The sequence below is a fragment of the Mauremys reevesii genome, linkage group 7 (genome assembly GCF_016161935.1).
Source record: "Mauremys reevesii isolate NIE-2019 linkage group 7, ASM1616193v1, whole genome shotgun sequence".
Taxonomy (NCBI): Eukaryota; Metazoa; Chordata; order Testudines; family Geoemydidae; genus Mauremys; species Mauremys reevesii.
In genome coordinates this window covers 120,490,656-120,512,464 of record NC_052629.1, presented here as the reverse complement: position 1 = coordinate 120,512,464, position 21,809 = coordinate 120,490,656, and the positions used below count along the sequence as shown (strand labels likewise).

At 45.5% G+C, this 21,809-nt stretch overlaps 1 protein-coding gene across 6 annotated transcripts in view; it reads right to left on the bottom strand.

The window, feature by feature from the left end:
* Positions 1-9,033: 9,033 nt before the first annotated feature.
* Positions 9,034-21,809, bottom strand: part of ADAMTS9 (ADAM metallopeptidase with thrombospondin type 1 motif 9) — a 149,514-nt gene continuing 136,738 nt past the window's right edge. For all 6 annotated transcript variants that reach the window (XM_039546993.1, XM_039546995.1, XM_039546997.1 and 3 more), the window contains 2 exons: positions 20,029-20,123; positions 9,034-11,978 (listed from right to left, as the gene is read on the bottom strand). In XM_039546993.1, coding sequence (XP_039402927.1) covers positions 20,034-20,123 — 90 coding nt within the window. In that variant the 3' untranslated portion in view covers positions 9,034-11,978; positions 20,029-20,033. The remainder of the gene's footprint in view (positions 11,979-20,028; positions 20,124-21,809) is intronic.

The window sequence follows — 21,809 nt, the reverse complement described above, 5'->3', positions numbered from 1 at the left end:
CTTTGGTGAGGGACCTTGTCAAAGGCTTTCTGGAAATCTAAGTACACTATATCCACCGGATCCCCTGTCCACATGTTTGTTGAAAGAACTCTAATAGATTAGTAAGACACGATTTCCTTTACAGAAACCATGTTGACTATTGCTCAAGAGTTTATGTTTTTCTATGTGTCTGACAATTTTATTCTTTACTATTGTTTCAACTAATTTGGGTCTGTAATTGCCAGGATCATTTAAATATTGGCGTTACATTAGCTAACTTCCAGTCATTATTTAAAGGACAGGTTACAAACCTTAGTTAATAGTTCACATTTGAGTTCTTTCAGAACTCTTGGGTGAATGCCATCTGGTCCCGTGACTTGTTAATGTTGAGTTTATCAATTAATTCCAAAACCTCCTCTAGTGACACTTCAATCTGAGACAGTTCCTCAGATTTGTCACCTACAAAAGCCAGCTCAGGTTTGGGAATCTCCTAACATCCTCAGCCGTGAAGACTGAAGCAAAGAATCCATTTAGTTTCTCCTGACTTTATCATCTTTCCACTGGTTGTTTAGCAGGCTTCCTGCTTCTGATGTACTTAAAAACATTTTGTTATTACCTTTGGAGTTTTTGCTAGCCTTCTTCAAACTCCTCTTTGGCTTTTCTTATTACACTCTTGCACTTAAGTTGGCAGTGTTTGTGCTCCTTTCTATTTGCCTCACTGGGATTTGACTTCCACTTTTAAAGGGAAGTCTTTTTCCTCACTGCCTCCACTTTTTAAAGGAAGTCTTTTATCCTTTACATGGTTGTTAAGCCACGGTGGCTCTTTTTTTGTTCTTTTACTGTTTTTCTTAATTTGGGGTATACATTGAAGTTGGGCCTCTATTATGGTGTCTTTAAAAAGGGCCCACACAACTTGCAGGGATTTCACTTTAGTCACTGTACCTTTTAACTTTTGTCTAACTAACCCCCTCATTTTTATATAGTTCCCCCTTTTGAAATTAAAGGCCACAGTGTTGGGCAGTTGAGATGTTCTTCCCACCACAGGAAAATCTGTGCCAAATCTGTGCGATTACTGTGCGATTACTAAGGTTTTCCCGCTCAGACATCCTTGCAAAATAGGGAATATTGGCACAGGTTAGTTCTTGCTGTTGGGTTGGCAAGGTGTTCCCATGAAATCAACCATCGTTCTCTGCTACACCAAGTGAGAGCAATTAATGAGTTTTACTTAAAATATTCCCTTCTGTGTAGTGCAAAAAACCCAGCAGTGGGCAGCAGCTTCAAAGAAGGTTAGCAGCTAGCAAGCCTGGATTAATATAGGACAATGAGGCAAAAACCTGATTAATTTAATTGTTCATCAGAAGTGTAGTTAAAGATTATAGAAGGATGATGAAAATGATGAACATATGAATGGAACCAAGTAATCATTTTTATTTAAGGAAGAATACATATGTAACCCTACCCACAATCTCTCACACACACACACACACTTTGCATGCAGGGATTACTCTTTAGACATCTGGGTTTTGTCCCTAGCTTTCCTGTCAAAGATGAATACTTTTATACACCAACCACTAACAAATGCCTAATTAGTTGTAGTTTGATATCATTGTAGGCTCTGATTCAAGCCAGGCACGGATTTGAGCAAGTGAATAGACTTCACATGCTAAAGGTTAGACACATCCAAGTGCCTTGATAACACCAGGACCTTAAGATTGTCCATTTTCACCATTAAGTCACAGCTTGCCACTTGCCTAATCAATGCTTCCATATGTGCACTGCACCCCAGCTAGATTTTGTCTTAAAGGAACAGCTACTGGGTATAGGAATCAATGTTTACATTAGAGAGAGGTAAAATTTTAAACAGAGTTTGATACATGCTTATATATGATTTATTTTGGCTTTTAAGATGCAATCTGGAAATAAATCTTGTGCACATTGATTCTATCGTATGTCCAAACATTTTAGAAGTGATACTTCCAAGTGAAGCTGTGTGGGAACCAGAATTTCTGTTTCATGGGAAATTCTGCAATTTTGAAATTTGAAACCAAAGAAATTGGAAATTTCCAGCAAAATTTCATTTCTAGCCAAGCAAAATGTTGTTTTGATAAAGTCACAATTTTTTTCTGATTCTGACTTTATAAATTATCAAATAAAAATTTAAAATCTAATCTAAAATGAAATACATTTCTAAAACAAGAGACAAGGTGGGGGAGGTACTGGCTTTTATTGGATCAACTTTTGTTGCTGAAAGAGACAAGCTTTTGAGCTCCACAGAGCTCTGCTTCTCAGTGTAGCTTGAAAACTTGTCTCTTTCACCAACAGAAGTTGGCCCAATAAAAGATAGTACCTCTCCTACCTTGTCTCGCTAATACCTTGGGACTGAAACAGCTACTACAACACTGCAAACAATTTTGAAACAAATAATTTCAAAATGAAAAAGTGAAATATTTCATCCCTACAAGGTCAGATACCCTTCTCACAATACCTCATTTCAACTTCTTTAACGTGACATTTCACCAAAATCAACATGTTCCTGCAGAAAGTTTCAATTTCAACAAAACAATATTTCTGATGGAAAAATGTTCTATCAGAAATTATTCAACTGACTACAGTATGAACATACCACAGTTTAAAATTAGCTCTAAGATGACTAAACTTATGCAAAAATGCAGAAGCTGGTCCAGTAAAATATATTACCTCACCCACCTTGTCACTCAGGAAAAATAGGGCCATTTTCAGAGACTGTTATGATTGTGACGTTTATGACGATTTTATGCAATAGCCTGGACCAGCCTCAGTGAATTAAATTAAACCTTACTGAATGAAGTTGCAGTATTGTAGATGTTCTCTGTATTAAAAAGGCAAATATTTGTGTAGTATTGTGGGATTGTATGTAACATCTCTAGGGAGGAGAGCAGACTAATGTAAACTCTGGGAAGTTATAAGCTTCAAAGGCCTATTTGAAACAATGTGAACTTTTAGAGTTAAGTGGGTTTCCTAGGAAATACTTGGAAGGGAGTGTGGAAATGCAATTTTCCCACCTCCGGACTGAGCCCTTTGAAGCTTCACCATGAGGAGGGGCCCTTTTGTCTGCTGACCACCTGTTACATGAGGAGGGATCGAAGACCCAAACAGTATAAAGACGTGACTGAGGACAAGTCTCCCTTAGAGATGCTAGTGACACAGCTTCAGCTACATAGCTGTAGCGCGGTAGTGTAGACACTTGCTACAGCAGTAGAACAGCAGAGGTTCTTCCATGGCTGCAGTAAATCCACCTCTCAGAGGTGGTAGCTAGGTTGATGGAAGAATTCTTCTTTCAACCTAGTGCTGTCTACACCGGGGCTTTGGTTGGCTTAACTAAATTTCTCGGGGGGGGGGCGTGTGAGTTTTTCCCACCCTTATGCAACGTAACCAGATTGACCTAAATTTCAGATGTAGAGCAGGCCTCACAGATCATGGGTGTGCTCCTCACAGATTCATGGATGTGCTTGTTCTCACCCAAGGCAGTTTTGAGCTTGTAACGACAAAAAAACACTCGGTGGGGTTTGAAGGACTGTCAGCTGCCAGAGCCCTTGTTGACGCTGGGGTGATCTTTGAAAAGCATACAGTAACACCTCACTTAACATTGTAGTTATGTTCCTGAAAAATGTGACTTTAAGCAAAATGATGTTAAGTGAATCCAATTTCCCCATAAGAATGAATGTAATTGTGGGGGGGTTAGGTTCCAGGGATTTTTTTCACCAGACTATATATATATATATATATATATATATATACACACACACTATAAGTTTTACACAAACAATTTAATACTGGTACACAGCGATGATGATTGTGAAGCTTGGTTGAGGTGGTGGAGTCAGAGGGTGGGATATTTCCCAGGGAATGCCTAACTGCTAAATAATGAACTAGCAATTGGCTGAGCCCTCAAGGGTTAACTCTCACACTCTACAAGGCAGCAGGAATGGAGGGAGGGGAGACAGCATCGCAGACAGAGACATACACTGTGTGTATGTGTGAGAGAGAGATGTGCATTTTACCTTTAAGTACACTGCCTTGTTAATTAGATCAGCTTGCTGAGACTGCAGCTGCTGCCAGCAAGCTCCCTCCATCCTGAGCCCTGTTGTGTGTCCCCCCTGCTCTATGGAAGATGGGGTAAGTGGGGTGCAGGAGGACACCCTGATATTAGCTCCTGTCTTTCTCCCCTCCCCCCCTGCACAGCAAGCAGAAGGCTCAGGGAGCAGTTCCAAGGCAGAGGGCAGTAGCAGCACATGGCAGTAGGGGGAGGGATAGCTGCAATTGCTAGCCTGTTGACAGCTGTTGCACAGGGAACTTAGGGGAGCGGGGAGCTGATACGGGGAGCTGATGGAGGTGCTGCCGGTCCATCCTGGTTCCAAGCCCCCACCAGCTAGCTGCAATGGGCTGCTCTTCCTGCAAGCAGTGGACAAAGCAGGCGCCAAACGACGTTAGAAGGGAGCATTGCACAACTTTAAATGAGCATGTTCCCTAATTGATCAACAACGAAACAATGTTAACTGGGACAACTTTAAGGAAGGACTTACTGTACTGGCATACGTGTAGGTTCTTTTATTGTTCTCCGTGTGTTTTCTCTGTATTGCTTTCACCTTAAGAATAAGTGTGCTTGCTTAGAAAAGGGTATGTGGTAACTTTAGAGAAGGCAAAGCAGGCCTGCTGAGGTAGACAACCTTATTGGGGTTATCACAGTGTAGGCCGGGAGCTGTGCAGCCTGGAAATACCCTAGTCAGGATGCAGAATGAGACACGTATCTCTGCCCAAGAGAGGTGACGGCTGGGGAGCCGAAAGCCTGCGAGCGGATGCCTTTGCTGGACCACAAGAGGAAATACAGGTGCCGTTGCTCTGAATGGTGACAATGATCATCTTGTCTGAGCTCCTGGGTAGCACAGGCCAGAGAATCTCACCTAGGAATTTCTGCAATGGAGAGACTCATTGTCCCACACAATACAGGTAAACACTCCTGAGTCCAACAACGTTTGAATGGACAAGAGTGTATCTTTTAGCCAGGGCGGCTCTGGGGGGGGATCTTGTCTTAGCCCCCCTGTAGCTACCCCGTAGCAGCCGCCGGTCTCCAGCTGCCCAGCTCTGAAGGCAGAGCGGAGAGAGCAGCGGCTGCTGGCCGGGCACCCAGCTCCAGCAGCGAAGCCCGGGTAGTGGTGCTCGAGAGCAGCCCCCGGCCCGTGTCCCCACCCACTGGGGCACACCATCCAAGACAGGTGGAGGGTCTGGGGCTCCCCACAGCAGCCTGGATTGACCCACTCCAGCCCAGGCTCCTGGGCCCTGCTCCCTGAGTGCCACGAGAGCTCTGCTAGTCCCAGACTGGGTCTCCCTGCCCAGGCAACTCTTACCCCCTGCGAGCAGCTAGTGCCACGCACTGCCTGGATCTGACTTCTGGGCTCTGTCCTGGCCAGGGGGTGGGGGCGAGGCCTTGGGGGTGGAGAGGAGGAGCAGGGCCTCCGAGGCACGGCCTCCTGGTAAGGGGGGGCTAAGGCCCATCTCAGCCCCACCACCACCAGGAAGAGGCTGGCACCACCCCTGTCTTTTAGACAGACCTTCAGTCTTGCTGTAACAACTCCAACTATGTCCCTTGGTGAGCTGTCCCACGTGTTAATTACCCTCACTGTTAACAAGTCGTATTTCCAGTTTGAATTTCTGTGCTGTTGTCTGCTAGACAAAAGGGCCTTCTAATGAGTAGGATTAGAGGGGGAGGGATAGCTCAGTGGTTTGAGCATTGGCCTGCTAAACCCAGGGTTGGAAGTTCAATCCTTGAGGGGGCCATTTAGGGATTGGGGCAAAAAATTGGTCCTGCTAATGAAGGCAGGGGGCTGGACTCAATGACCTTTAAAGGTCCCTTCCAGTTCTAGGAGATTGGTATATCTCCAATTAGTATTATTATTTATCTAGAGTCCAACTAGGAGGGGCAGAAGCAGCAATGGCTGCACTGGGTGGAGGGGGGGAAGATGGGGCCCAGACAGAGCCTTCCCTCCCCCTGCACTGCTGTGGACCCAGAACTGTGCGGGGAAGGGCCCCCCGCAACACCCACACACTCTGGGGGCAGTAGGACCCTGGAGGTGCTTTCCCTCTGCTCCCCAATTTGGCCTTTGGGATCAAATTGCAAAGAGGCCAGCTAGAGACACCGTTTAGATTGTAAATTCTTCAGGGCCAGGACAGTGAGTTCCTGTGTTTGTACAGAGCCTAGCACAATGGGGCCCCACTCTTGGTTGTCCCTTAGACACTACGATAATAAACAAATAATATTAATAAGCTAAATAGGTCTGGCTCCTTAAGTCTTGCCCTGTAGCATATATCTACCCGACCTCAAATCATTCTTGCAACTCTTTGACCTCTCGCCAATTGTCCAAAGTGTGCACACCACGCCTGGCCACAGGATTCCGAGTAGTGATTTCCCGGATCTATAGAACATATTACTCTCATTTAAAAGCAGGAGAAAAAAGCATTCACGCAGGAAATGAACAGATGCAAAGTAGCTGTGTTATACAAGAGATCAATGAAACCATGGCATGGATGAAATATTTATGTTGAACACATAGGCATGGAAGTGATGCAGGAGACATCCTGCTTGTTGACAAATTTTTAGCTGTGCACCAATTCTGTGAGAGCCGATCACCGATGATTTTGGGTGGTTTAAGATCTGGGGTGAAATCCCGGCCCCATTGAAGTCAATTGCAAAACTCCAATTGACTTCAACTGGGACGGTACTTCCTTTAGGTGTCTCCATGGCCCCACTGAAGTCAATGGCAATGTCCCTCCTCTGTGATGACAGCTTGCAGCAGCCTTTAGGGTATGGCAGGGCTTTTCCTTTTCTCTGCAGAGAGTCTGTTAACCCTTTCTTCCCCTTGCTGATGAAAAGGGCAGGGTACATCCACCCCATCAAAGGCAGCTCTGTTATTAATCATTATTAGTAGTGTTTGCATTATCATAGCATCCTGGAGCACCAGTCATGGACCAAGTCCCCATTGTGGCAGATGCTGTGCAAACATAACCAAAAGACAGTGCCTGTCTCACAGAGCTTACCATCTAAGTAAGCTTTGTCTCACTCTTATCCCCTGCCACCACATGCCAACCAGCCCCCAATCCAACCTCCTCTCAAAATGACCCTGCAAGAGATGGGACAGTCCAGAAGCAAGAGCTGGATTCTGCAAGGTGCTGAGCGCTGCAGCCCCTCCATCCAGCCAGGCACTGAAGCACACACTTCACTTGCGGTGGTTGACTTCAATGAGACAACTCGTGCTCAAAAATAAGCATGTGTGCAAGCGATGGACTGGAGTCAGAGTGCTCAACACCTACCAGATTTGAGCCCTAACAGCCTCAAGGGATAAGGAACATGGTGGTGCTTCCGGAGATGCCAACATGGTGGTCATCTTAGTGCATGTTCTGTATGAGACCCCGGCATTGCTGTACACTCCCCGGCTAAACAAACAATCTCAATTCCCTAAGAGAGGGGGAATACTAATTTATATGGTAATATTTCCTACAAGGGATACACCAGTAGATTAAGGACCAGACATTCTCTAGGTCTTTTAACCAGCATTTCATGGGGGAATTCAAAGACAATGGGAACAATTCACTAAGCAGGCAGGCTGCTTCATTCTGCTCTGCCTGAGGGGACAGAGCCTGCCCTATGCCTACCTCCTCAGAAACACCCCAAAGCCCTGCCCCTCCATGCCGAGCTTGCTACAACAGCTTGCTTGATTGCCCAGCTCACCCCCTCCTGGCAGTGATTTAAGTCTCTACCAGCTGCTCTGGGCACCCGAGCCAACCTGCCCATGCTGCCAGGGAGGGCACATGACTGCTCTTGCAGCTTCCCTTTGCTTTCCCATCAGAAGTCATTTTTCTGCAGGGAAGCAAAGAAAGCTGTGGGAGACATGAATTCTGTGCACGTGCAGTGATGCAGAATTCCCCCAGGAGTACACTACTAGTGGCAGCAGAGGCATGGCTTAGCTGTGCCAAGTGAATACGCACCAGTTTCAAGCAGGCTGGGGAATCTATTAGTGCTTGTCTACATAGAGCATTAGTCCCACCAGAAGGGTGTAAATTTTAGTCTGCACTAACAGGCTGCGAACTGGCCTGCGTGGACCCTGCTGGCGTGCATTATAAGTTCCCTACTGCATGTTAACATAGTCCTGTTTCTAACAGTTCTACGTTAAACAGCCCACGGGAATTTTTAGTGCATGCCAGCAGGGCCCACACGGGCCGGTTAGTGAGTGACACAGTTCTGCAGACTAAAACATACACCCTTCTGGTGCAGACTAACACATCATATAGACAAACCCTAAGATACAGTATTCTTGGTGGAATGTAGCATTGCTTGGTAACGTTCCTGTAGGATGTTCTTATGAAATCTCCCTGCCTTGAACCCAATTTTATCTTGTGTTCAGACTTCCTTACATATTTAATATTCATCTAGCTTTTCATAGTGCTATATAAGGTACATATATATCACCCACTATCTGAGCCCCTCCCGACCCTTATCAGATTGATCCTCACAACAGCCCTGTGAGGCAGGGCAGTACTATTATCCCCATTCTACAGATAGAGGATCTGAGGCACAGAAAAGCTAAGTGACTGACCCAAGGGCGCACAGGTTGTTTGTGGCAGAACAGGAACTTGAAGCCAGTTCTCCCAATCCCAGTGTAGTGTTCTAACTCCTGTACCATCCCCCCTTCCAACCAACATCCATTTTTGATTAACTCTTTAAATCAGCGTGGGCCTCACTGGAGCTACTACTCTTTTTCCACCAGCGGAGGATGTGACACATAATATTTCACCTTATTCCTACCTTCTGAAACTTTTGATAATGTGGTATTACGTCTCGTATGTTTCCTTCATTGCTTTGCACTGAAGAACTCCAGCAATCAGAAGCTTGGGAAAAGAGATGTTAGTGGAACATTCACTTTGATCAGCAATGAATTATTCCCATGTGTACAAAGTCTCTGGTCTCTACAATAGCGCGCAGGTAGTGAGCTGCGATGATGGCAAAGAAAGACCACAAATGCATATGCTACAGATCTTTTCATTTCCTTTTGGTGATAAGAAAAGAAAAAAATAACCTTGTACAGGAAAGTGCTTGGAAAAAAACAATTTTTAGAAAAATAATGGCATTGGTACAGCAAAAAATATAATTATATTTACTTCACAAGAACTAATATCTCAGTGGTCCCCACCTTTTCTTTCTAACTTATTTAAATCTACCAGTGATTCTAAAGATAAGTAACTATAAATAATTCCCTTACATTTTATTTCATAATTTTAGGTTTCTCTTGCCTCTGTTGCCAGTGGTTATTAAACTACATGGTAGAAAGGAATGCGTACAGGTCTAAATAATATTTCTTTTTTATAAATACTCAGTCACTTCATTACAGAAAATAAAATCAGCCTGCACTGTCTAAACATTAATTGAGCACCATTGTTTTTCTCCTAAAGTTAGTGCAATTTTCCCTTTTTCCCTACAGGACAGAAGCTTTAATGATGAGTAGTTATCACAAAATCACAATTTCATAGCTACTCTCTCTCTTCCCCCTCACCCTGTTTTTTTAAAATAAAACATACTTTGAAATGGTATTTTTGGCATTTTCTCAAAAAATATTGTGGGTGTCATTTCATTACAATTACTCATATACATACAACCCAGATTGGTGATAGACTATTAGTCTGTCTGTTGTATGACCATATCCTACTACTTGGTGAAATATAAGATGCCAAAAGGCATATGGGATAATGTATCTTCTTTTTGGATCCAAAATATTACATGCATGAATTCTTAGGCAGCATTTGACAAAGTAGGCAAAGGCTAGAGTTTCTGAGTGGTAGAAATTGGCATAACCTTGTTGACTTTAATAGAGCGATGCCAATTTATACCCACTGGGGATCTGGCTAGAAATTTTCTTTCTAAAATAGACCAAGTTTAGATGGCAGAATAAAGATGCTGATAACACCTAGCAAAGGCATGGATTACAAATCAGTGGACATGATCACGAACAGATTAGACAAACACCAGCCCGGGATGGTCTAGTTAACAATTAGTCCCACCTTAGTGCAGGGGAGTGAACTAGATGACCTATCGAGGTACCTTCCAGCCCCATGTTTCTATGATCGTAGTTTATTGATACTATAGTTTTCAACAAACTGATTACATTTGTTCTCCTTAGTGATGGCTGAAGTATAATGCAAGTTAACAGGATCTCAAAAGGTTCTGAGGTTGGGTTTGGTAAGTATGCGCACCCCAAAGTATAGGTATTTATCCAAATTTTTGGATATACTCTTTGGTTTTACACATTGATGAAAGTCCCATGACGTTCCCTTCCATACTGTTCCTGAGAGTTCCTGGCTTCTGATCACACCCGAAATAGTGAGAATGGGCAATATGTTCCCACGGTTAGTAAAACTGTAGGGAAAGAACTAAGGGGCAGAGTCACCACCACACGATGTACTGCAGAGCTCTGGGTAGATGGTCTATATTAACAGGCAGCAAGGCTGGTGACATACAGACAAAGACCACTTCTGCAGTCCTTACTCAGCCAAACTTTGACTCCAGTGGGAGCTATTCTTGAACAAGGACTACAGAAGCAGTTGTGCCTGGATGGAAGAAACCCAAAGAGCACGGATGCCTTGTTGGGGAAGAGCAAAGCAATGCACTGGTACATTAACCAGCGTGTGTAAGTGGGGTGGGGTGTTGACACGTACAAAGTGATCTGATCGAAACACCTTGTAAGTCTGAGATGAAGCTTACTCATCCCCTCTTGTTTGCAGATGGCCCTGTCTGTATAGAAATCCACTGAAGCCCTGCAGATGTCTGCTGATACTGAGTTACTGCGGCCCAGAACAGTAACTTATACATTGTCTGGTAAAATAGGATGTTTTTCCAGCGTGTCCTGGCTGTTCAATGACCCCTCCCACATTTTCACAGACCCCACTCCCAAGATGATGTTTAGAGGCTTGATGTCCCAAGGTGGCAGGAGCATAATGCGAAGTAGGTGGGTTTGGCTTACGATTTTGCGGCAGATTTTGCTATGCTTTTCAGCGTACACGTCATGGGATCATATGGCCCAATCAGACTGTCTTGGACAAATCCAGCACCCCATATCCGGACAGAACCAGGAAGTTCCACAGCTGATGCAATTAGAATATACTAATTTAAAAAATGTAACCAAGGTTTTGTGAGCCTTAAAAATGGGTTTCAAGTTTTGGATCCATTAGCAGGGTGAGATCCTAGGTTTGGGTTAGACCCTAGTTTATCTGAATTGGCTCATCCATCCATTTCCCCCTTTTATCTATGGGGGCACTGTATCTAATGGTCTAAAGCTACAGAGAATTAATACATACATTGTGGTAGCACCGAACCAGCAACTGTTAGCACTGGCCACAGAGGTCATATGAAATTAAGAATATACCTAAAAGATAATGACTGATAATACAGAAAACACTGTATTCATTCTTCATGTGTTCCCTTAGTGCTGTCTGCCTAATAAGTAAAAACAAACAAACAAAAAAAAAAAACCCAACCTGCTCTATTTTCCTTATAAAAAGATTGTACTGAAATGCCAAAAATACCCCTATGCAAATTGTGTAGCACCTTGAAAGGGCAAAGCAGCCTGTAACAAGAAGACAAATTACTGATTGAAAGTAAACAACTGAGTACAGTGACAATGAAGTATCACTTTTGTCATAATGCTACATATAATGTAGAGTACGTAAAATGCAGTGGTTTGACTGCAAGGTTTAACACAAAAAACAGTAAAAGCAGCCTTAATATAAACATTTTACGTACAAAAATATTAAATCAAAATAAATAATTCCAGCCATAAATATTATACTTTACATCATTAAGAATATACAATATCTATACATACACACTCACACACACACACACAAGTACAAAAGTAGAAGGCGGAGGTATTGCAACACTATCCTTCATCCATCTCATCTCCCTGCTTTCAGAAAACCTGAAATATACAAATAAGTTACATGGTTCAGTAAGATGGTTATTTTTGCTTTTGAAACATTGATTTCTCATATCAGAAAAGTTTGGAGCCAGAACAGCTTGAGGACGCCAACTCGAAAATCAAATATCCATCTGAAAATGTTATGTTATATCTGCTATTGTTACAGGTAGCACCTAAGGTTGCAAGAGCTGAAAAAAGCAGAGAAAACATGCTTCTCCACTTCTTTCAGTTTGCATATGACAGTTCTGTATGTACAGTCAGTCTCACACTTTCCCTGAGCTTGACCCTGCTCCCAGTCAAGAAAAATTGACAAATTCCCATGAAATGTAATGGTGCAGAATCAAGCGGCTTATGGTGTGATCCACTCAGCACGGGATGGGGGAAGCCATCAAGGAACCACAACCATAAGTGTAACTGGAACCTTGATTCTAAGGTGCAGCTGCTTCAGCCTGAGGACCTGGTGTGAGTTAGCGCAGGGGCTCTAATCGACCCCAGCTGGCTATGGTACACAGCTCTTGGTACTTCTGAGTAAAATCAACCTGTCTCCAAGTATGGGGTCTTCTGGACAATATCTTAAAAATGGAGGCCCAGCCTACATGGAAATGGGGGACTAAACTTTCAATGGGTAATTTGAACATTAAAGACTGGACCCATGTGATTTACCATTGACTGCACGTGTAATTGCTGCACGTGCAGATGAATATTTAGATGTCTAAATCCCCATTCTGCACATGTAATTTCAGTAGCTGTGTGCACAATCATGCAAAATGCAGGCATAAATGTAGGTCCACAAATGAGCATGCCTTTTTGCATGTGGACCTTCTCTGAAAATTTGGTACATATGATCGCTGGTATTTTCTTCAAGTAGAGTGGTTTGTCTAGGTGTCATGAATAGTTAGTAAAGGGTTAAAGCATAGTACCTGGTGGGCACCTGACCTGAGGACCAATCAGGGAAGAGATTTTGAAACTCCTAGGAGGGAACTTTTTCTCTCTGTTTGGGGGGGTCTTTGTCTTTGGCCGTTTGGAGTTCAAGAGACCAGACGAGTTAATCAAGTCCCTACAAGTTCCACCTTTCTGAACTAATTTCTTCTAGTCAAGATAGTGAGTATTAGAAAGATACTTTGTGTCCTCATCTAATAATCCTATGTTTGCAATTCTGTGTGTTTGTTATTGATTATTCTTAATTCTGCTTGTACTGGTTGTACTGAGAAAGAGAGAGGATTCTCTCCAGAACTTAGCAAGGTTATACCCTATGAGTGCCCAGCTTGGATTCATAGAGATTCTGTATTTTCTTTTGTTCTCTTAATAAATTCTTTTCTTTTCTTTGGACTTGGTTAATTCCTTCCCTTGGGGAAATTCAGGGGAAGGGGAGGGGGAAGTGGGCTGCTTCCCTGTGTGTAGAGATTCAAGGCGTTTGAATCCAGGCACCTCTGTCTCCAGAGCAGGCTGGAGAGAGGGGGGAGGGGGAAGGTTCCTCCTCTGTGAATTGATCTGTGTTCCCAAGGGGGGAAACAGGGGTGTCCCGGCCCACGGAATTGACCGGGTGGTGGCAGCCGAAGGGGAGACCTACCCTAGGATTTTGGGGTGGGGGGAAGACATGCGGGTCCTCACTTTGAAACCGCCCAGTTTCAAGTGAGGGTAGACTCTGACATGGTGGCAGTGGTGTTTCGGACCCAGAGAGAGAGGCAAGGCTTTTCTACCAGAGGCAGTTTGTAGCAGTTTCAGGGTTAGAAGATTTTCAGTTTCTTCCAGGGCTTTCTGTTACAAAGCCTCCTGTGGAGCGGTACTTGCGTCCATTGTGATACGAGGTACCACTCAGGATTCCTGAGGTGGGGGGAAGGGCTCGCCAAAGTTCATTCCCATCCAACAGGAAAAACAGGTTTGGGGGGGGGAGACAGAAACCCTCCAGCCAAGTTTTTTTTTCTCCCTGTGTCTTTTGAAAGGATCAGGAGACAGGAGAACAGATCCCTGAGGAAATAGACCAGATTTTTCTCAGGGGTATTGTTAGCAGCAGCCTTTCAGCTGGGCTGCTGAGTACAGCAACTCAGAGCAGAGGGAGACAGAGGAATTTTTTTTTACTCTTTCCCTCTTTCTCAGTACAAAACAGTAACATTACACAAACCACAATTTGCTATACAAAGGATTGATTTCTCTTTCTTTACTCAAGTTATCATAGCCAGGGTTAGGGACTGTCAAACACCAGAGACAGTTCACTGACTGCATAGGGGTGTGGCCAGCACCAGAAGGCACACAATCATGAGTACTGGTGAAACAATTAGCAAACTCGACCTGGCCAGGCTGCAGGCTGAAGAAAAACAAAAAGAACATCAAAGACAGATGGAACTAATTATTGCAGAAAGGGCCAGGGAAGAAGCTAACCACAAGAGGGAGCTGGAGAAACAAGAGGCTGAGCACAAGAGACAAATGGAAATCCTGAGGGAGACCCACCAGCAGGCTCTGGAATTAGCAAAGACTAAGCAGCAGGAGCCAACCAATCCAACCCCTCTTCAACCTACTGATCAACCTTCTCGGAGAAAATTTCCCGCCTACAGGGCAGGGGATGATGTTGAGGCCTTCTTAGAAAACTTTGAGAGGGCCTGTATTGGATACCATCTTCCTGAAGATCAATACATGCTGGAGCTGAGGTCACAGCTCAGCGGACAATTATCCCTGGTGGCAGCTGAAATGCCTAGAGACAAGATGGACGACTTTCCACTGTTCCTAACCAAGGCCAGACTCAGAATGGGCATCACCCCTGATCACGCCCGTCAGCGTTTCAGAGTCCAGAAATGGAAACCAGAGATGTCATTTCCAGAGCACGCCGCTTACCTGGAAAAACACTATTTCTCCTGGATATCAGGATCCATGGTTAAGGAGCTAGACGACCTACACCTCCTGATATTGATGGAACAGTTCCTAGATGGTGTTCCTGAGAACATTAGACGCTACATCCAAGATGGTAAACCAAAACTCTCACTGAGGCAGGAGAGATTGGAGCCAGATGGATGGCATCGGTAGACAACACGAAAGCTACTGCCAAAGGGAGCGAATCACACAAGGTACCCACCGAGACTAAACCTTACCATCGAGGCCAATCAAGCCCACACCTACAACCCAAGCACAGTCACACCCTACCTCTTCTTCTACCTCACCAGTTTCCAGTAAACCAACACAACCCCGTGACCCATCAAGTGGGCGATGTTTTGGATGCAATGAACTGGGGCACATCAAAGCCAAATGCCCAAAGAACCTGAACCGGGTCCAACTCCTTGCACCTGCACACCAAGGAAACCCGGAATTAGATATCTCTCAAATACCCGTATGCTTTAGGGAAACTTTGAGAGTGGACGGAAAGGAAGTTATCGCATGGAGAGACAGTGCAGCACATGTGTCAGCTATCCACCGAACCTTCGTGGACCCCAAATTCATCAACCAGAAAACCAAAGTGACAGTCCGCCCCTTCATGTCAAAACCTGTAACATTGCCTACAGTGCGTTTACCTGTCCAGTACAAGGGCTGGTCAGGGACGTGGACTTTTGCTGTCTATGACAATTATTCTGTCCCCATGATTCTGGGCAACCACTTGGCCCATCACGTTGAGCCGCCAGAAACAGAGGGAGTGGTTACACGCAGCCAAGCCAGACGAGCGGCTGCACCCATCCCTGTTCCTGAGACATCCCCCAAGACCCCGTCTGTGTTACCAGAGACCCAGACAGAGGTGGTGGAACCGGATCCCAGGCCAACACCGACAGCAGCCATAGTACATCCAGTCCCAGAACCGGAACTGGAAGGGCACCCAGCGCCAGCACCGGCGCCAGCTATTACAACTCCACCACCAGAGGGCGACAACGGGCCTGAACTGGAAAAACCAGCAGACAACCCTACCCAAGAGGCTCAGCCGGAGCCTGAAATGACACCTTGTGCACCAGCGGAGAGCGGTTCACAGTCAACGGAAACAACCTCATCACCTACATCGCTCCCAGAGGAACTGGTGTCTCCCGCCTCAAGGGAACAGTTCCAAGCAGAGCAGGAAGCCGATGACAGCCTCAAGAAAGCATGGGCGGCACGCAGCAACCCACCGCCTCTCAGCTCTACTAACCGATCCCGGTTCGTTGTGGAGCAAGGACTGTTATACAAGGAATTTCTTTCTGGTGGACACCAGGAGGGCTGGCATCCTCAAAAACGGTTGCTAGTTCCGACCAAGTACCGGGAAAAGCTCTTAAGCTTAGCCCATGATCACCCTAGTGGCCATTCTGGGGTGAAGCGAAGCAAAGACAGGTTGGGAAGGTCCTTTGACTGGGAGGATGGGCAAGGCGGTAGCCACTTACGTCCGGTCTTGTAAGGTATGCCAAATGGTAGGAAAACCCCAAGACCAGGTCAAGGCCCTCTCCAACCACTTCCCATAATGGAGGTCCCATTTCAGCGAGTAGCTGTGGATATTATGGGTCCTTTCCCAAAGAAGACCCCCAGAGGAAAGCAGTACATACTGACTTTTGTGGACTTTGCTACCAGATGGCCGGAAGCAGCAGCTCTAGGCAACACCAGGGCTAACACTGTGTGCCAGGCCTTGACTGACATTTTTACCAGGGTGGGTTGGCCCTCTGAAATTCTTACAGATTCGGGAACAAATTTCCTATCAGGGACCATGAAAGACCTGTGGGAAACTCATGGGGTGCATCACTTGGTTGCCACCCCGTACCATCACCAAACTAATGGCCTAGTGGAAAGGTTCAATGGAACTTTGGGGCCATGATCCGTAAATTCGTACATGAACATTCCAATAATTGGGATCTAGTGTTACAGCAGTTGCTGTTTGCCTACAGGGCTGTTCCACATCCCAGTTTAGGTTTCTCACCATTCGAGCTGGTGTATGGCCATGAGGTTAAGGGGCCATTACAGCTGGTGAAACAGCAATGGGAGGGGTTTACGCCTCCTCCAGGGACTAACATTCTGGACTTTGTAAGCAACCTTCAAAACACCCTCAGAGACTCTTGGGCCCTTGCTCGAGAGTGCTTAAAGGATGCTCAAGCGGAGCAAAAGGTCTGGTATGATAGACACACCAGAGAGCGTTCCTTCAAGGTTGGAGACCAGGTCATGGTCTTGAAGGCGCAACAGGCCCATAAGATGGAAGCATCCTGGGAAGGACCATACGTGGTCCAGGAGCGCCTGGGAGCTGTTAACTACCTCATAGCATTCCCGGATTCCTCTTTAAAGCCTAAAGTGTTTCATGTTAACTCTCTAAAGCCCTTTTATCCCAGAGAATTACAGGTCTGTCACTTTACAGTTCAGGAAGGAGATGACACCGAGTGGCCTGCAGGTGTCTACTACGAAGGTACAAGAAATGGTGGTGTGGAAGAGGTGACCCTCTCCACAACCCTGCAATGTCAACAGCGGCAACAGATCAAGGAGCTGTACACTCACTTCGACACCTTGTTCTCAGCCAACCCAGGACGGACTGAGCAAACCTGCCACTCCATTGACACAGGTAATGCTCACCCAATTAGAACACCACCCTACAGGGTGTCACCTCATGCCAAAGTTGCTATTAAACAGGAGATTGACAACATGTTGGAGATGGGTATCATCCGCCCTTCTACCAGTGCATGGGCATCTCCAGTGGTTCTGGTTCCCAAACCAGATGGGGAAATACGCTTTTGTGTGGACTACCGTAAGCTAAATGCTGTAACTCGTCCAGACAACTATCCAATGCCACGCACTGATGAGCTATTGGAAAAGTTGGGACGTGCCCAGTTCATCTCTACCATTGATTTAACCAAGGGATACTGGCAGGTACCACTGGATGAACCTGCCAAGGAAAAATCTGCCTTCATCACCCATGCAGGGGTGTATGAATTTAATGTGCTTCCATTCGGACTGCGGAATGCACCGGCCACCTTCCAACGGCTGGTGGATGGTCTACTAGCGGGATTGGGGGACTGTGCAGTTGCATACCTCGATGATGTGGCCATTTTTTCTGATTCATGGCCCGAACACCTAGAACATTTGAAAATGGTTTTTGAGCGCATCAAGCAGGCAGGACTTACTGTTAAGGCCAGAAAGTGTCAAATAGGCCAAAACAGAGTGACTTACCTAGGGCACCAGGTGGGTCAAGGAACCATCAACCCCCTACAGGCCAAGGTGGAGGCTATCCAACAGTGGCCTGTCCCAAGGTCAAAGAAGCAGGTCCAATCCTTCTTAGGTTTGGCCGGATATTACAGGCGATTTGTACCACACTACAGCCAAATCGCTGCTCCACTAACTGATCTGACCAGAAAAACCCAGCCAAATGCAGTTAAGTGGACTGATGAGTGTCAGGAAGCCTTTACCCAGCTTAAGGCGATGCTCATGTCGGACCCTGTATTAAGGGCCCCAGACTTTGACAAACCCTTCCTAGTTACCACTGATGCATCTGAACGTGGGGTAGGAGCGGTACTAATGCAGGAAGGACCGGATCACAACTTCCATCCTGTCGTGTTTCTCAGCAAGAAACTGTCTGAGAGGGAAAGCCACTGGTCCATCAGTGAAAAAGAATGTTACGCCATTGCGTATGCCTTGGAAAAGCTACGCCCATACGTTTGGGGCCGGCAGTTCCAGCTACAAACTGACCATGCTGCGCTAAAGTGGCTTCACACCAACAAGGGAAACAACAAGAAACTTCTCCGCTGGAGCTTAGCTCTCCAAGACTTTGACTTTGACATTCAACACATTTCAGGAGCTTCCAACAAAGTTGCTGATGCACTCTCTCGTGAAAGTTTCCCAGAATCAAGTGGCTAAACACTGTTCTTAATATGTTTTCATGCTTAGTAGTCGATGTAATAGTGCATGTGTTTTATCACTCTGGTTGTTTTACAGTTCTAGGAAGAAATCGCCGCCAGTGGATCCCACTGTGACGATTTGGGGGGCGTGTCATGAATAGTTAGTAAAGGGTTAAAGCATAGTACCTGGTGGGCACCTGACCTGAGGACCAATCAGGGAAGAGATTTTGAAACTCCTAGGAGGGAACTTTTTCTCTCTGTTTGGGGGGGTCTTTGTCTTTGGCCGTTTGGAGTTCAAGAGACCAGACGAGTTAATCAAGTCCCTACAAGTTCCACCTTTCTGAACTAATTTCTTCTAGTCAAGATAGTGAGTATTAGAAAGATACTTTGTGTCCTCACCTAATAATCCTATGCTTGCAATTCTGTGTGTTTGTTATTGATTATTCTTAATTCTGCTGTACTGGTTGTACTGAGAAAGAGAGAGGATTCTCTCCAGAACTTAGCAAGGTTATACCCTATAAGTGCCCAGCTTAAATTCATAAAAATTCTGTATTGTCTTTTTGTTCTCTTAATAAATTCTTTTCTTTTCTTTAAACTTGGTTAATTCCTTCCCTTGAAAAAATTCAGGGAAAGGGGAGGGGGAAGTGGGCTGCTTCCCTGTGTGTAAAGATTCAAGGCGTTTGAATTCAGGCACCTCTGTCTACAGAGCAGGATGGAGAGAGGGGAGGAAGGTTCCTCCTCTGTGAATTGATCTGTGTTCCCAAGGGGGGAAACAGGAGTGTCCCGGCCCACGGAATTGACCGGGTGGTGGCAGCCGAAGGGGAGACCTACCCTAGGATTTTGGGGTGGGGGGAAGACATGCGGGTCCTCACTTTGAAACCGCCCAGTTTCAAGTGAGGGTAGACTCTGACACTAGGACATAAAGCAATTCCCTGCCTTGTGTTGTATGTGCCAGCTGGCAGTCCTCTCCATCCCAATGGTGGCTGAGTATCCGTGAAGTATGGCTGTTTGATAATCCCTTTGGATTATATACAAGTCAAATTTTAATACCAGTGGCATTTAAATACTGGGTAACATTTTCAAAAGCACTTAAGTGACTTAGAAGCCCAAAGCCAAAGTCTCATTTTCAAAAGAGACTTGGGCACTCAGGGTAACATTTTAAAAAATGCCTGAGTCCCAAGCAGACAGAATTCGAAATGCCTAAATCTGGTTTGAAAATAGGACTCAGGAGTGTTTTTCTTTAGCAATAAATTCCTGGAACGATTTCCTTTAGCACCAAAACAATGGGAACCTACCATTGCTACAACACTTGAACCTCGAGGCCTGTTCCAGATGACGGAGTGCACTTTCCACAGTAACCACCACATTTCCCTACGACTTTGGTACCATCCTGTGGGAAAAATCAGAAATGATGTCTCAAAACCATGGCACACCAGAGGAAATCATTCCCAGACACCCGAGTCTGTGGGTGTTTTAATAAAAAAACTGAAAAAGTTTATTGGAAGGGAAAAAATCCCTCCCAAAAATCTATAATGATTTACAAATTAACAGCTCTTTTTCCCTTTGATGCAAATGTAATTACATTATGGCTGATAGGTCAGATGCTGGCCCATTTGAATGCAGACAAAGTAGAGTATTTGTGAACTGCCAAATGAAATGACACCCAAGGGGCAGGCCATTTGATGGGAAGTCCTCTAGGCCTGAGCTTTCTCCAACTTGCCCCCACAGAGAGAACTTTCTCATGAGTGAATTACTTGGCTCCTCCCCTTGGATAGGAACACAGATTAGTCACGAGAAACAAGAGAGCTGGAAAGAAACTGCACCTCTAATGTTACCGAGCACGTGAAGGGCAAGGAAAGATGTTTGCCGACACTACATCCAACTGTTTATTTGGAGGGGAAATGCCTGGTGTGGCTCGGCAGATGAAAAGTGATGCTGTGGGACTGTGGAGTTCACTAGATCTGGCGGCTGTTCTCCCAGATTCCTACAGCGCTCTCCATCCTTTCTACGCTGTAGACCAGGGGCAGTCAATTATTTTTTTGTCAAGGTCCAAATTCCTTGGTCAAGGTCCAGACTCCTGACGAAAATAATAAAAAGCCAAATAACCCCACCACCACCCACCCACCACCTCAAGTAAATCAGAACGATTTCTGGGTCTGTTCAAAAGCGTCTGGCGGTCCAGATTTGGCCTGCAGTCCACCTATCGACTACCCCTGCTGCAGCCACCTGACAGACAAGAATGAGAAGACCTTAGGCCTGAGTCTGATCTCAGTTAAACCAGTGTAACCCCATCAGATTCAATGGATCTACATCAGAGTAACTGAGATTTGAATCTGGCCCTCTCCGCCTCGTTTGTCTACGTAGCATGCCCCCCACTTGGTCCTTTGCACAAACAGACACTCTTCAGAGGGGAATTGTGCCTTGAATTACCTGACAATTGGACGTAAGTGCAGTGCAAGCCTGCACAGAGCACTTATTTTTAAACTGCAGTGTATGAACTCTCTCCTGTGCTTGGTGCTATTGATCTGTGATTGTAGCAGACCACTCTCACCTCTGATTGGTGTTTCTTCTCTCCTTCGGTTTGCTCTGGCACTTACACCCCAAGAAGGATGCCAGGCAGGTTGCCAAGGGTGATCAAACTAAGCCATGTCCCTCAGGGTTTGTTTTAATTCTGCCAACTGTAATTGCCTCATTCGCCTCTCTCAGCACCTAATTCAATTGCGGGAGGTTTGCTGCTGAAGCTTCTCCTTCCTGAAGGGGAGCTGAATAGGTCGTCCCGGCCCCGACTCAGATCCAGGACATTGCGTCCTGAGCTCACTGGCAGCTAAAGCGGAGCAGAAGCAGCTGTTCCTCTCAGTATTAGGTACCAGTGATGTCATCAGGTGTTGCAAGGGATACAGAGAATCCTAAAACTGACAAACACCAATCTCAGGCTGGATTCTGCTGGGCCCTGACATGGGTGCAGAGTGGGGTGTGGCACAAGGAGCTTCCCCCAGCACTGAGCTGCCTCCAAAAGGACCAGACAGAACTGCTAATCTTTCAGGAAAGAGAGGAGAGGGGCAAAGGGATGCAGGAG